The sequence below is a fragment of the Aspergillus steynii genome, assembly GCF_002849105.1.
Source record: "Aspergillus steynii IBT 23096 chromosome Unknown P170scaffold_5, whole genome shotgun sequence".
NCBI classification, from domain to species: Eukaryota; Fungi; Ascomycota; class Eurotiomycetes; order Eurotiales; family Aspergillaceae; genus Aspergillus; species Aspergillus steynii.
Window position 1 is genome coordinate 3069749 of NW_020194402.1, and position 15216 is coordinate 3084964.

General features: G+C 49.7%; 7 protein-coding genes across 7 annotated transcripts; 4 read left to right on the forward strand and 3 right to left on the reverse strand.

The window, feature by feature from the left end:
• Positions 1–681: 681 nt before the first annotated feature.
• P170DRAFT_511064 (serine hydrolase domain-containing protein) lies at positions 682–2158 on the forward strand (the record flags this gene model as incomplete). The annotated part of the gene is made up of 3 exons (XM_024854849.1): positions 682–838; positions 921–1194; positions 1276–2158. Exons 1-3 carry the CDS (start codon positions 763–765, stop codon positions 2156–2158), a joined length of 1233 nt encoding a protein of 410 aa, XP_024703797.1. The 5' UTR covers positions 682–762.
• Positions 2159–2384: 226 nt separating this feature from the next.
• Positions 2385–3046, reverse strand: P170DRAFT_360708 (Glyoxalase/Bleomycin resistance protein/Dihydroxybiphenyl dioxygenase; the record flags this gene model as incomplete). The annotated part of the gene is made up of 2 exons (XM_024844428.1): positions 2385–2735; positions 2804–3046. The coding sequence occupies 2 exons, from the start codon at positions 3044–3046 to the stop codon at positions 2385–2387; spliced, it is 594 nt and encodes a 197-aa protein (XP_024703798.1).
• An 853-nt stretch (positions 3047–3899) lies between these two features.
• On the forward strand, positions 3900–4513 carry P170DRAFT_477112 (uncharacterized protein; the record flags this gene model as incomplete). Its single annotated transcript, XM_024853417.1, has 2 exons — positions 3900–4148; positions 4310–4513. The coding sequence occupies 2 exons, from the start codon at positions 3900–3902 to the stop codon at positions 4511–4513; spliced, it is 453 nt and encodes a 150-aa protein (XP_024703799.1).
• Positions 4514–4918: 405 nt separating this feature from the next.
• On the reverse strand, positions 4919–6119 carry P170DRAFT_359905 (NAD(P)-dependent oxidoreductase; the record flags this gene model as incomplete). Its single annotated transcript, XM_024844384.1, has 5 exons — positions 4919–5134; positions 5214–5454; positions 5516–5615; positions 5681–6005; positions 6075–6119. 5 exons carry the CDS (start codon positions 6117–6119, stop codon positions 4919–4921), a joined length of 927 nt encoding a protein of 308 aa, XP_024703800.1.
• Positions 6120–7301: 1182 nt separating this feature from the next.
• On the forward strand, positions 7302–8572 carry P170DRAFT_456972 (tyrosinase family protein; the record flags this gene model as incomplete). Its single annotated transcript, XM_024851670.1, has 3 exons — positions 7302–7444; positions 7536–7707; positions 7772–8572. 3 exons carry the CDS (start codon positions 7302–7304, stop codon positions 8570–8572), a joined length of 1116 nt encoding a protein of 371 aa, XP_024703801.1.
• Positions 8573–8602: 30 nt separating this feature from the next.
• Positions 8603–10916, reverse strand: P170DRAFT_511066 (N,N-dimethylformamidase beta subunit family domain-containing protein; the record flags this gene model as incomplete). Its single annotated transcript, XM_024854850.1, has 2 exons — positions 8603–10776; positions 10833–10916. The coding sequence occupies 2 exons, from the start codon at positions 10914–10916 to the stop codon at positions 8623–8625; spliced, it is 2238 nt and encodes a 745-aa protein (XP_024703802.1). The 3' UTR covers positions 8603–8622.
• Positions 10917–12408: 1492 nt separating this feature from the next.
• P170DRAFT_386996 (cytochrome P450) lies at positions 12409–14622 on the forward strand. Its single transcript, XM_024845791.1, has 5 exons — positions 12409–13121; positions 13171–13505; positions 13570–13709; positions 13760–14166; positions 14238–14622. The coding sequence occupies exons 1-5, from the start codon at positions 12500–12502 to the stop codon at positions 14459–14461; spliced, it is 1728 nt and encodes a 575-aa protein (XP_024703803.1). The 5' UTR covers positions 12409–12499; the 3' UTR covers positions 14462–14622.
• Positions 14623–15216: the final 594 nt, after the last annotated feature.

The window sequence follows — 15216 nt, forward strand, 5'->3', positions numbered from 1 at the left end:
ATCGCAGCAAATATCTTTGCCAGTTCTAAAATCCCAACGACTTTGGGGGGCTTTACTTTAGGGCTTATTACTCCGCCCCTCGCATGAACTCCAGGCAGTGCCATTTGTTTTTCGATCGGACTTACACTTTAAAAGAGGGGCGGTGGAGTAAGATGCGTCTTTGCCGAGACCTGAAGATCTCATTTGTTGGGTGGTGGACGATTCTCGCTCTAAGTTCCCACTTGACCGAAACCAAACAACTGGCGTTCGACGGAGGATAGGAAGGGTGCTTTAGTGCTTACGGCGGCGTTAGCTAGGACAGGGACATACATATTGGCCAGTATACCGTCCGGAGAAAATCTCTGTTCAATTATTGAGCCAAAGAATCCCTAGTCCATACAACAAACACCCGTCGTGGCCCTGGTTTGTATAGAGTTGTAGAGTGGAAACTTGGCCATGGGGCTAAAAGACTCAAAATATACACGTTTGAACGTGTCTGCATGGCGTCGCATTAATCGGTGGGGGAATCTGACTGAGATTTGTCGCTACATTATAATCCTTGTAGGAATTGGCATCCATAACTCTTTAGGATACCCGAGGCAAGATAAATGCCTCGCCCTAGCTGCCCCCAACCGTGAGCGGGATTTCTCCCCTTTGGTCCGCTTCTGTTTCTTCTTTTCTCTTCTCGAACAACGGATCTTGCTGTATTTGCATTCATATCCCCTGCAACGAAACGGATCAAGCGAGGTTTCCTGGTATTTGAGTTCCAACCAGGCAGTGGCAATGGAGCAGAATTTCCAAGCCGCTGTTGAGACAGGAGAGATTCCCGGTGTAGTATTACTTGCAACTGATGCCAGTGGTATGCTGAATTTAAAAACAAAGAAAGAAACAAATATAAGAAAAATAGAGAAGAACATCGACCCCTGATAACTTCTGTGCAGAAAGGTTCCACTACGGAAATGCCATTGGCAATTCGTCCTTGAAGCCCGGCTCGGAGAGGCTATTCAAATTAGACGCAACCTTGAGTATTGCATCGTGCAGCAAGATTATCACCACAATCGCGGCGCTACAGTGCATTGAACGAGGCCAGTTTGGGCTGGACGATGACGTCTCAACAATTCTCGTTGAACTTCAGGACCTCAAGATAATCACGGGTTTCGACGAGAGCACGGGTAATGCTACTTTTGTCCCGGCTGAAAATAAAATTACACTCAGGTTGGTTCTGCCGTCTATTTTATGTTTTTACTCAAACAATCGCATATGCATTCAGGCTGGGCTTACGTGCCTTCGATATAGGCACCTCTTGACACACACCTCCGGCATTGCCTACGACTTTATCAATCCCGTTATCAACCGCTGGCGGACGTCGGTGGGTCGAACCCCAGACATCACTAGCACAGAGCCGATCCTGAAGCGGATTGCTCTGCCGCTCGTTTTTGAGCCCGGCGAGGGCTTCGAATACGGCTACTCCATGGACTGGGCCGGCACGCTTGTTTCTCGCCTTAATAATATCTCCCTCGATGAATACGTGCAGAAGTACATCGCCCAGCCCCTCGGGATCGATGACATGACCTTCCACCTAGAGAACAACGACCAGGTGCGCTCGAAACTGGCCGATTTCAATCTCCGCGACGGGGGTATGAACGAATACGGCACCACCGCCAACCCCAACGGTGCCATTTCGTGGATGCCCGGCCACCTATGGGTTGACCCTGTCGTCGATGAGTACGGCGGATGGGGCATCTACACCAGTGGTCCTTCGTTTCTCAAGGTACTGGCCTCGATACTCCGGGACGACGGCAAGTTGCTGCGCAGCGAGACAATCGACCACATGTTCCAGAACCAATTGTCGAGCGCATCCAAGGACATGCTCAAGAGAACATTGTCCGTGCCGGAGATCAACAATTATCTCGGTGGGTCGCCGCTTGGGCTAGAGAAGGGATGGGGCTTGGGTGGGCTGCTGATGCTGGAGGACTCGGCCTCGACGGGCCAAAATGCAGGCACTATGCAATGGGCAGGTCTTCCAAATCTCTTCTGGTGGATTGATCGCAAGGCCGCTTTATGTGGTCTCTACGCTAGTCAGTTGGTGCCGACTGGCGATCCGCGCAGTGTGGAGTGGTCGACCACCTTCATGAAGGAGATGTATATTCGGCTAGAGGAATCTCGCTCAAGAGCATAGAATATTCCAGTCTTTCTTGAACCCAATATGTTGCTTGCATTTCTCGTTGATAATATTAAGGCATGGACCACCGCCCCCGGTAGACACACTTACATCAAGACGGAAGACTTTCTGTTCTATTCTTCTTCTTTTCCTTTTGGGACGAGAAACCTGATGTATAACTAGAGATACTCCGCATTTTGAATTATAAACCCCAAGATAAGTTATAACACAAGAGACACATCCCTTACTCCTTCGACAACGGCACAGACTCCATCTCCCGCACTCCAATATATGGTCTCGGATAGAACGACTTCGGATCCACCCCTCGCTTCAGTTCCGCGATGATATGTTCCGGATCATAGTCCACCCCCCAAGGATTTTCTTTAAATTCCTTCGACGACATAAATGCCACCGACTCTTCCGTCGAGTTGAGCACTTCCACCTGTGTTTCTAGCTGGTTGCCTTCCGGATCTCGATAGTACATGCTGATCGAGGGGCCGTGGTGTACGCACCATACCGGTTCGATGCCGAGTGATTTGCGCTGTCGATAGGCGAGCATAAGATCATCGAGAGTGTTGAAAGTGAATGCGAAATGCTATAGTCTAATTAGCTCATAGACAGAAATAATCGTGATGGTATCACATAGTGAGAGGGGTGACAGACATGAAGCCCGCATGTTCGTGGATCTTTGGGCGCTAGACCCGGGATTTTCACAATGGCCACGCGGTGATCCTCGTCATCGTATGCGACTAGTGTTAGACTTTCGCTCTCGAAAGAGGTGCGTCCGCCGAGAAATGTCTTGTAGAACTCGATGAGGCGATCATAACTCTCTGGTCGGGTGCGGAGAACGACGTGCGCTAGTTTCGCTGGCGGAATAACCTGCACGGGTGTGTTCAATTGAACCATTGTGAGCTTGGTCGATTATTCGAGGGACTGATCAGGACACTCTGGTTGACGTTAAAACGCAGATAAGAAAAGAGGTCTGGAATATTGTATGATTATTGCAAGAGTACGTTGAGAGAACAAGCGACTGTATATGAAGATGAATTTGAGAAAGTAACCGATAGATAAGATTGAGTGGATCTCCGTGGTCTTCCATCTTAATCGGTGATCTCATGTCACTTTGACGCGTTGGACTAATTGCCGCATGCGGCTAACTGGCCAGACCCATGAAGGCCTCGGGATGTAACCTAGGATACTCTGCCACCAATAATCCTAATTGAGGGAACAAAGGTAATATCAGCAAAGAATGAACACTGTGATTGCTTTTTAGGTCTCCTGACAACCCGGTTGATTACACTCCAGCGAGATAAATAGCTTCATAGACGAAACTGCTCTTTTGTTAACCAATGACTTGACGGTTCTTGCAACTGTAATGTCGGCTATTTCCCCAAGATGGGGATCCAAACCCTACTTCTTATCGAATGTAAAAGATGAGAACTACGATGACAGCTCCGTTGCCACAATTAGCGGCCTCCAGACCTCGAGACCCATAATTCCCCGAATTGTCGTTTGACCTTGGCGCACGAGTATCGCTACCAGACGAGCCCAGGGCCCCCACAGGACTTGGCTCTGGATGCCGTCACAGAGCTCTACAATCTCCTGATCAATCCCCTACATGCAATGATGTTAGGGTATGCCGATTCTTACTCCCTGATCCCTTGCTGCTCTAGTTGCATTCCCCATCACGCCCATTCTGCCCCTTCGCTCCTCGCAGAATGATCCCACAATAACCCACTCGCACTAGCTCGCAAACTAAATGAGCCTCGGTGTGATCCGGCGATTCGATGTCGCCAACATGCTTTCGCCTGATCAGGCGTTAAGCCTCGCGGAAATCGCTGCCCGTATGGGACTTCGTGAGGGCAGGATAAATCACGTGCTTCGGTATGCGCGTCTTTCGCGAGCTCAGCAAGGGGTTTGTGGCTCACACTACGCGCTTGATCTCGTTGCGATCGTCCGCTGGGGCAGATTTTCTAGGAGCCTGCAAGGAGATCTCGTTGTGTTCAAGGTAGGTTTTTAGCAACCTGCATATCAACCATAGTACAGGCAGCGGAAGCATCCCAGAAATGCCTCTGCACCAACGAGACAAACAGACAGCATATCACCTCCCGCTTCCATGGACCTTGGTAAATAGCCTTGATATAAAGCTGACGTGAAGACGGAAAATAGGGTTTTGCATTAGCCGACAACGTTGACCGCACCCTCTATGACGTCCTCCATGACACTATCTGCGCCAATCGATCCGCTAATAAAACGGCTACATTCGATCGCGGGCCTAGGTTTAGCGCTCCTCAGATAGTAAATGGTTATGATTGGGCCGCGCTCGGTAACCTAGCCGGAGAGTGGTGGATATCGGTGGATTCGACGGGCTAGATTGCCGTGGACCTAGCTTCTCGATATGTAGAGCTTCGGGTGATTGTGCAAGATCAAGTGGGTACTGTAGCCAATGCGAAGAAATTCATTCCCCCTCGTGGATAGGTGGCCGTGTGAATTTCATGGCGCATGACTTCTTCCAGCCGCGGCCGGTCTAGGCGGATGTTTGCATCCTGTAGTGCGCCTTGCACAACTTGGCGGACAACTACTCTCTAAAGGCTCGGAGGCCGTCGGTTCCAGCCTTGAGAAAGGGGCCCCAAGTTCTTGTTAATGAGATTTGCTGGCTGGGACTGCGAGACGTGCCGTCGTGGAAGGAAAGAGAGAGAGGTAACGGCACACGGTGCTTCTTTTCCCAAGGCCATTTCCGATACCAATTACTATTAATTATATTATAATACGATTATGCTAGTTCAGCGTTGTCTCATTCCGAAAAGGTAGCCCACTCTCCATTCTCACAGCCCCATAGATCCCCGTCACGTCCGCTGCCGGACCCTCCGTTGCTTCCACCGTTTCCAGATGCTTATACGCAACATCGTAGAGCTTCAGGGATGCTCCAGACTCCTTGGCCAACGATCGAACATGGTTGGCCAACTCGATGGCAGCAGAAACTTTCACCATAGGCTGCGAAATATCAGCATTTCGATTCTTTCCGTGTCTACAAATTACTGCAAAAAGAACAATGAGAAAAAGGGACTCTTACAATTTCAGTGTGGTAGGCTCCTGTTAACATGCGGCGATTGTACACTGCATGTGGTGGGTTGGGGAAAATGGCACCCATGAGCTGGTTCATTCTATCTGTGCCTAGACCACATTTATCGGCCAGCACATTCACCTCTGCCACGGTTTCCATCGTGGCCAGGATCAGGAAGTTGCCCATCAGCTTCATTTTCATGGCTGTGCCGGCGGTTTCGCCGCTCAGATCCACGACATTATTGCACACACTGGACATTAAGATATTGGTGTTAGTAAAACGAGGTAGAGATATGGTCTTGGCCCACTTACACGTTCTCTAGATACGGCTTGATCCGGTCGACAGCCTCAGCAGGACCGCCAACAATACAAGTCAAAGTACGATTGGCTGCTTGGTTATGGCCACCCATTACTGAATGTTGTTAGTTTGAAAGTACGCCCGCAAGAAATACAGGTTATCGGAGAGGAGCCATGTACCTGGGATGGCCACAAACGCGGCGCCTGCATCCGCCACTCGCGCAGCGATAGAGTCGGCCTTCTCGCCAGTCACAGTTGAGCTATCAACAAAAAGCTTTCCTTGAATGGTGATGGTGAATATCTGCTGAAAGATGCTCTCGACGGCCTCCTCATCTTGAACGCACAGCCATATGATATCCGCACCGGCAACAGCATCGGTGACGGACCCGCTGACTCGGCAGTCTCCAAGACGGGCGGCGTGTGCTTCTGCAGTGCTTTTGGTGCGGTTATAGAGAGTCAATGGCCTTGCAATATTTCCATGTCGCAGCAGGTTCTGGGACATAGCCTGGACAAGCCATGTTAGCAACATACGCCACATGATGCGAAATAAGCCATAAAGCAAATGATCACTTACCTGGCCTATCTGGCCGAGTCCGAGGAACGCGAACCGAGAAGCCATAGCGGGATGTGATTGCTGTTTGACTCGGGGGTCTTTGAAGGTTTGCTTTAGTATAGATAGCCTGGGTATGAAACTTTAACTGAAAAGCAACACAAAGTGTAATTCGGCGTGATGTGATACATTCCAAGAGAGCAGCTCGGATGACCGCGTTATTTGATGAAAGTCGTCAAGCTTTGGGTCGGATTTCAGTCAAAATAGCTTTAATTCGCCCCATCTCCATACCCTATCCGCTTCCGGCGATCTCAGATGGTGGCGACAGATGTCAATAAATGCCGAATGTAACGTCGAATTGTGGAGGTGGGTCCCGTTGTGAATTGGATTATCGAGACCTCTTGTTTTGCAAATTGTACATAGACAATCAATAGTTCTCTAATCGTCATCGACATGGAATCGACAAAGAAAGCCGATTTATGAGGTAAACGTGATGAGGGACAATGACGTTTGTTGCGTTCCATGCGAGTCCAGCCAACGCTTAGGGCTGGAGAACGGACATACCTTTCCGCGAGAAGGCGATTAGCAAGCAATAAATGGTCTGGAATGTTGAAGAGAAAAGGCTGACCTTTTCATTTTCACTATGCTGGTCTAAAAGGCCTTCTTCGGTCTTCCCGATTGCGTATTGAAAGCTGCGTCGTCATATTCGTCTCATTTATAGATCTCGGAATCACGGCAGTGGATGTAGCAGTTCCTGAGATGCGTGAAACATGGCGCCGAGTGCGTTGTAACATCACGTGACTACCTGGGCCCTGAAATGATCTCACGATTATTTTCCTCGTTCGCGCTCTTTGTTTGATGTAACATGCGATTTGTGTATTTAGGCAGGCATTGCTGCATCCAGAGGGAGCTGTGCTTGGGCATAGCTCATATCAGGCGTTTTGGTTCAATGAATCCGGCCGGATTCGGGTTTGCAAACAGCGCCATTGACGCCATATAATGTTGACATGTCTCAGCCACCACGGTGGGCTATCTTCAAACTCTAACATTGTTTGGACCTTCGATTTCGGCTTCCATTGCAGAGCACATTCGAGAAAAAGCTTGGTACTCTGAGCGTTGGACTACCAGAACTCAATTGCTTCGATCCAGGACAGCTGGCTTATTCAGTTAATTCTTTGATCGCCCATAATGCGGTTGTTTATGCTGGCCGCATGGCTTTTAATGTCGTGGTCAGATCATGTCCAAGGTAAGATGAACTATAGCTTCTCGGGCTATGAGCTTGAGCATGGGGTCGCGTTGCGAGAGCTTGCGTCCACGGCGTTCAACAATCTAAGGACCAAGGTACATCATGCGCACCATTGTGAAAAGGGGAAGGTTCAGACCCGTCGAGAATGGTAAGGATTCTACTGAAAGGCCTGGTGTGAATCAGTCAGGAATCGAAGCCAAAGGCTAATGCGTTCTCTCTTGCTACTTTCGGGCCATAAGGCGACACTTGCCTCTTCACGAGAGAATCGAGTTCACAGACGCCGTCGAATGTCTCCAGGCTCTCCCAACCGAGCTTTCTCCCAAGATGCAGAAAGCCTACCCGGCCGTGAAAAGTCGCTATGATGAATTTGTGGCAGTGCATATCGAGTTGTCGAACAATATACATATGAGTGTAGGCTTCCCCTGAACTTCCACACATTCCACTCCCGCTGACAATGTGTGCTTTGGCACAACAGGCCGAATTCTTCGCTTGGCACAGATACTTCATCCACCTTTTCGAGCAAGACCTCCGAGATAAATGCAATTATCCCGGTCGCCTCCCATATTGGGAATGGGGATACGACGCCTTCGCACCCCAGAACTCGTCCCTCTTCAACGGCCAACCCGGCAGCATGGGCTCGAACGGCGAGTGGATCCCGAACCGCGGCTCTCAGTACTGGGTGTCAAACCACGTCGACATTCCGACTGGCACAGGCGGCGGCTGCGTCTTCGCGGGTCCTTTCGTCAACTACACCGTCAAGATGGGCCCCATCGACGCGCCGGGTGTCGAGCCCGTCGCGGATAAGTTCGCGTATAACCCGCGCTGTCTGTCGCGCGACCTCAACCCCACCGTCATGAGCACCTCGGTCACGTTCCGCAACACGACTGAGCACATCCTCGAATATGACGATGTCGCTTGGTTTCAGGGCGTTATGCAGCATGATCCGCGGTATCCGGCGGAGGGTCTGACCTATTCCTTGCACGGGGGTGGTCATATTGGGGTTGGGCTCATCCTGGGCGATGTCGAGGCTAGCCCCAGTGATCCTATGTTCTGGCTTCATCATGCGCAGATCGATCGTGTCTGGGCGATCTGGCAGGGTCTGAGTCCTCATAAGAGAGTTTATCAGATATCTGGGACGCATACGCATACCAACGAGCCTCCTACGGCGAATATGACGTTGGATGAAATGCTGGATTTCGGGTTTATTGCGGAGCCGGTTAAGTTTGCGGATTTGATGCACATAAGGTCTGGGCCGTTCTGTTATGAGTATGCTTGATAGAGTGGTACTTCCATTTTCTATCTTCTTCGCGTACATCTTGGCTTAGCTTATAGATCTGCGTTCTGTCCTTCGCCTTTTCCTCGCTTGCAGAACTCTTTCAGAACATTTCCTGTCATAATAGCCACATTGTTATTAAAGTTGTTCCATGCCAGACTGCTATACCAATTGATGCTCCCAACGGAAAACACCGCACCACCGCCTGCAGTCTCGTAGTATACGATGTCGCTTCTGACACGGTCGCATACCGACCCGAGAGTATTTACCATCGGGAACATTTGGTCTTCGTTGAACAGCCCAAAGCTATCGTCGTGGCGTTGGCTGGTGGCTAGAACAACCGCATCAGTAGGTGATCCGAGTTCATAATCCAGTCGATCAATCTCATCGCCGCTGGCACCGCCACCAAATCCATTTGCCCCAATCAGCTCATGAGGCTTTATGCCATCAAACACCCAGGAGAATCTAGGGTCGGTGGCATGTTGTGAGTCTGGGATATACGGCACCCCTTTCCCGGTCCCAAACGCGCATGCTCCGATACCAAAGAGGTAGTTGGGAGCACGGCCACGGCTGCGCCAGAGTCCGCCGTGGGCTCCGGTCAGACTATGCGTTCGTTCGCCAGCGGGGAACGTCACAGAGCGACAGCCCTGATCGCCTTTACGAACCTCAAGGCGATGGGGGCGTGCAGGATCGACATCGGCGACCCAATAGAACCCGTTGCCGCCCAGGTACATCAAATTGCCTCCCGACTTTGCGAAGTCACTGAAAGCGTCAAGTGTTTGCAGCGAGTGGTATTCAGGGTGACACCCAGTAATCAGCGTTTCATACTCGGCGGTCGCTATGTGTCCTTTGGTGTGTAGGCAGTGATCTGTGATAACATCGTATGTTATCCCGGTCTGCTCCAGGAAACCGATCATGAGTAGATCAGCGCTAAATTCGCGAGGCCGTTCCAGGGCCCAGTGAACATATCCCGGTCGAGTATTGAGGATCGGTCGGCGAGCGCTCGAAAATGCACAAGGAGAGCCATCTCGATGGACATCGTAGGCTGAGAGTCCTAGGTCTGGTCGTTTAACAAGGTTTTTGTAGTACTCGTTGTGACCCCCAATACTAACGCCATCCGGGGTTACCATCGCCGAGGATCTAGATTGATCAAACATCCGTTCATTGGCATAGGCGAGGTAGGTAAACGTAGTCAATATTAGCGCCACGCGTACCCTGGATTTCACGTTGGGACGCACAAAAAAAGTGATCATGTCGCAGGCTCCGCTGGAAGATTTTACCTCAGCGGCATACGCACCCGATCGGGCTGTGGAGGGAATGGTGAGGGTGAAACTGGTCGACCATTTCGCATCGTCAAGGTCATCTTCGTGGAAGTGAATCGCCCCGTAGCCGTAACTTGCTTTCGTCCAGTCTGGCTCGGAACCATCCCAATTGTAGCCCTTTACCGCTCGTGTAGGCGCATTGATGAGAACACCATGCCGACCATGTCCAGAAATATCAACGATGCGGTCGCTGGATATCTCGCGGGAAAAGTCATACTCCGCGGCAATCTGTGCATTTGGACCAGTGATTCTGAAGGAAGGAGAGTCCAGACGACCGTTGAAAAAGGACGACGGCTTTGAGCCCGCTCGGCCAATGTCCTCGAACATCCCTGCACCAAATATAAGAGCCTTGGATCCCAGGACCATCGGGGCCGACATTCGATGTGCCGCTGTTTCCGTGCCTGGTGATTGCTCTGCCAGACGGTTCAACTGTTTGATGCTCCAGGTGAAGTTCGAGTTGACAAAACTCATTCGAACCCTCAGCCACCTCCAACGATTCACGGGATACTGGCTCTGAAACACCTCGATCTGACCTCCCGTCCCGATGACGAAGTTGAACTTTGAGTCTCGGATCATCACTGCAAATCCTGTCCGAGAATCTTGATCGAGGCAGGATATGATGGATTGGCAGTGATCCGTCTCAAGCAAATAGGGTTGTACATAGAACTGGACATCCATGCCATCTTTCTCCGAGTACGGCACGGTCGCCCATGAAGATACACGGGCGTAAGATCCTGGGCAAGCGTCCTGGTAGTATCCATCTTCACGAGATCCCTTCGGAACTTCGGCGATCTCCTCTGCGGCGAACGGCGGGTCATGAGGCCCTCGACGGCCCTGGATGAGTCGCACTAAACGGTGACTGTAGTTCTTCTCGGTTGACGAAACCTACGCGAAACAGTTAGATATACAGGATGAGGATATTCGCTAAAGAAGGACTGTACCTTGATATCTACTGACTCCCCAGGGTCCACGATCCAGGGTTCGGCGTAACCGATCAACTCGGGGTCTTTGTTGCTGTGAGCCATGATTGCGGGTGTCGTCTATAGGAAGTTCGGTTTCTTAGTATAACATCTTATACCCCCTGATTTGTTGCTCAATATTTTTACCTCAAAGTGAAGCAATCCACAATGAAGGCTCCACTTAATACCCGCGAAGCGAAAATAGAACGATTTCGCGTCCCTACCGACGTGATTGGATACAAGCTTGGGAAGATGCGAACATTTATGACTGCAACACCCCCTCAAAGTCCTGCGGGGTGACGTATTTTATATCGATTAGGATTGCTCTTTTAGGAAGGGAAGATTGTAGGTGCAAGATAGGGATGCCTGAGGTTTCCAAGGTTCCGGCACAAACCACCTTCCTGATAGGGCAAACATTTCGTGGCGGAAAAGGCGGAGTAACCCTATTATAATAAAAGGCATAACATCTCTTAACAATACATTTGACTTATGATGCCTGCAAAGATTTATCAAGGAAAAATTGATAAACGTGATAAAATGCCAGGCATGAATGGTGCAGTCATTCCGACCGTGGCAATTGGCACCCCGAGTGCGTGCCCTTTCCCCGGACGGTTACCACGTCAGCATTTGAACATCACTTAGCACTGAACACGATTTTAAATCGTCATAAGAGCAGATATTAATGTCATATTCAACCTGACAATATTAATCCCGCTTTGTGGCCATGTCTCAACAGCGACAATAGGTTCTGACGTAACTAGTTCATAGTTGTTCGGAATATATATTGACATCCCCGGGCATGCCCGCAATGATCGCAGCAAGATCTATAGTAATATTACGGATGCATATGCTTTCAAAATGTCTGTATTCAGCATCGTAATATGTAGCCTAGTTCTAGAAAGCCGCTAGAAGCGATATTGCACGTAAAAGATGTCGCTAAAGGCAAGTTGAATACCATTATCGCGTAAACACAAATGAGAAAGGACTTTTTATTTCCAGTCTTAGATAGAAAAGGAGGAATTCTGTTTTAAGAGCGATCTGTCTCCAGCTATACATTATCTCCTCAGCAAAGAGCAGCTGGACAAAGAACCTCAAATCTCTAGAGAGCATCTCTGACAGTACCTGCACATGATCCTACTCTGAATAGCGAGGGAAGTGCTCTGAATTGACCTGGTCGGAATGTGAGTTCGAATTGGAATTCGAAATGGCTCGAAAAAAAGTAGTCTTCCCTGAAGCATTGGGACAAAGACACACAGCTCACCTCCATAGTAGAGGAAAGCACCATAGAGTCCCTGTTTCTGTACTGTACATCTGTGCTGAATAATCAGACACTCTTATCAGAGTCGAACCACCCACCGGTCATCCTTGCCAGAACTCTTGATGATGGGCCCATGCCTCGTGGCGGATGTGTGAAACCGCATTAGCGACCGTTTGGACCGGGGTGGCATGAGCTTTGCGTTAGTGGGACAAAGTAGCCGGGGTAGAGCTCCTCACCGTTGACGCCGGGGCCAAAATGTATGGATTCTTGATGGCAAGATACTTGTCAATATGGGGCCGAAATGTCTCCTGGTCGTGGCGCATAGATCTTAAAGTGCTGGGATCCCCACGCCCTTACTCGTTTGCCATCTGCAGCCCCCTGCTGATGCAAAATGGCTACTGCAACAACCTTGACAGCCCTTACAAGTCCTCTTTCTTCGCAAATCTCCCCGACGTTCTTTTTTTTGGGAGTTGCATTCCACCAGTGCATCCGTACAACTGAGATTGACAATCAGGTTTGGTCGCTTGCTGGTTTGTATCTCGGAAGTTGGCTCACCCTTTGTGTCGTCTATTCTCATGGCTTCGCACTATCTTGGGTCACTGCGGCCGGATGGGCCACTTTTGCTGCATGTGTCTTTAATGCCGGGTTGACGACGAGCATCATCATCTATCGGGCTTTCTTTCACCGATTGCGACATTTTCCTGGACCATGGACTCTGCGGCTGAGTCGACTGTTTATTGTGCAGCGAGTTTTAAAGCGGACTCAGTTCCACTTAAATCTTGAAACAATGCACCACAAATATGGCGATTTTGTGAGGACAGGCCCTCGTGAGATATCGATCAACCGGCCATCAGCTGTATATGCGGTCAATGGACCCCATTCTCCTTGCACCAGGGGAACCTGGTACAGTCATGTGTCCGCCGACAACACCAAAGTTTCGCTGAACTCAACGCGGAACCCCGATGATCATCGCCTTAGACGGAGGGCCTGGGATCGTGGGTTCAGTGTGAAAGGCAAGTAAGGACTTTATTCTGTTGATGGTTGTGATGCTGACTCTTGCAGCATTGGCTACATATGAGCTCAGCGTGTATCGTAAGGTGAACGTCCTCATTTCTCAACTTCGCTCGCGTCTGAATCAACCTGTCGATGCCACGCAATGGACAATGTACTATGCATTTGACACCATGGGTCTGATTGGTTTTTCAAAAGACTTTAGTCAGCTAGAAGACGGCACCGAGCATGCTGCAATTAAGGATCTCCACGATCAAATGTTGGTCCTGGGGTTCTTGAAACCTGTTCCATGGATATTTACCATTCTCGGCACAATCCAGGGTTTGGTAGGACATTATGGCCAATTCATGACATACAGCCAATCCCAGATGGCGGAAAAGAAATCGGTAAGAATTGCCGCATTGGAATTACGAGTCTGTTGTCTGGTATACGCTGACATTCGGACTGTAGAAATGGATTGCAGATGAAGAGAAATCCCCGAAGGATGTTATCTCCTGGCTTCTCAAGGCCAGCGATGAGAATGATCAGTCTGCTCCACCAGGGGACCAGGCCCTCAATGAAGATGGCCGGTTGATGCTCATTGCTGGAAGGTGAGGGGAAAACATTATCGAGAGGAATTTGCAGTTCTGACTCATTTCAGCGATACCACTGCTGCGACTCTAGCCCATGCGTTGTATTACCTTGTCAAAAACCAGGCGGTATTGAAGAGACTCCAGTTGGAACTTGATAATGCGTTCTCAGACCACTCAGGGGCTGATCTAAGTACCGAAACACTGCGAACCCTGCCATACCTGGAGGCCATTATTAACGAGACACTTCGTCTCAAGCCCCCGGTTCCCAGCGGTCAACCAAGAATGACACCCCCAGAAGGTCTTCAGATCGACGAAGTGTGGATACCTGGGGAGACGATCGTCATCGTGTCGCAGCATGTTATGCACCGAGATGATCGCTACTTTCCATCTGCAGATGAGTTCATACCCGAGCGGTGGCTGGATAGGAAAGAGAAGTTGATCACGGACGAGGAGGCCTTCTTTCCGTTCCAGTTAGGTAAATACTTTCCCCAGACGTGCTGATTTTCGACGCCATCAACACCAGCTGACCCTTTTAATCTGTATCAGGCCGATATGGATGCGTCGGGAAGCAGTTTGCCCTGATGCAACTCCGCAGCGTCATTGCCCGAATTGCCATTGAATTCAATCTTTCATTTGCAGACGGTGAGGATGGAGTCTCATTCGATCGAGATTCCAAAGATACCTTCACCATGACGGTGGGGCCATTAAATCTCGTATTCAGCGATCGGGAACGTTGCAGGTCGGGTGAGGGTGTTTTTTTGGTCCGGTGAGATGAAACGGCTTCCTAAAAAGACCCACGAGGTGTATTTTTCTTTTCAACTCATGGGATGTCGTTCACTGTTATACCATGTTTAGTACCTGCTTTGTAGCAACTTTATACTTGCTCTATGTTAAGTACGCTATTATTAAGGCACTCTAAGGACCACTATCCAGATCCTTTAGGGGTTAGGGTCCTTTTCTGAATACTTTGTCTAATGTTTCATATGGGGAGAAGTACGGAGATTGGAGAGGAATACGGTAGAATACAGGGTTATGTATGGCTCGCGTGAGTTGAAAGAGGTGACTAAAGCTCTTGGCTGTGGGTCATCTTGCCGGACCTTAAAAAACACCCTGGCGTGAGCCGTACAGCTCGCTGTAGAGAAATGTATTATTGAAAACCCTCGCGCGAGTTGTAATTAAAAAAGTTGGCGTGGGGGTCAGGTGACTTACTAGCGCGATTTTCAACTCGACGGAGGTAAAAAAACACCCCGACCGACCTGTAACTGTAACCACTCGTGAACTTGCCTGAAAAGCAAGTCATACGATGAAAGCAAAGCTCGACATAAGTACTTGGATGATATTCCACACTCTCATTACTTTTCGGATGTTTAAGTCTGCGTGCAGCCGTAAAATGGGGAGTTGTGATTTACTTGCAATCGAGGCAAAGGAGACATTGCAAACATTGCAAACCCGACCTGACCTTGGATACGTCACGGGTTTTGCCGCGGTCCGCTCCCGTTGGCTCGTCCGCCCGTGTGGATCAGCA

Excerpts from the sequence above, each read along its gene's own strand:
- P170DRAFT_386996 (XM_024845791.1), top strand. The coding sequence starts at position 12,500 with ATGGCTACTGCAACAACCTTGACAGCCCTTACAAGTCCTCTTTCTTCG. Across the intron at positions 13,506-13,569 it reads AGATGGCGGAAAAGAAATCG|AAATGGATTGCAGATGAAGA; the intron begins GTAAGAATTGCC and ends TTCGGACTGTAG. Across the intron at positions 13,710-13,759 it reads TTGATGCTCATTGCTGGAAG|CGATACCACTGCTGCGACTC; the intron begins GTGAGGGGAAAA and ends GACTCATTTCAG.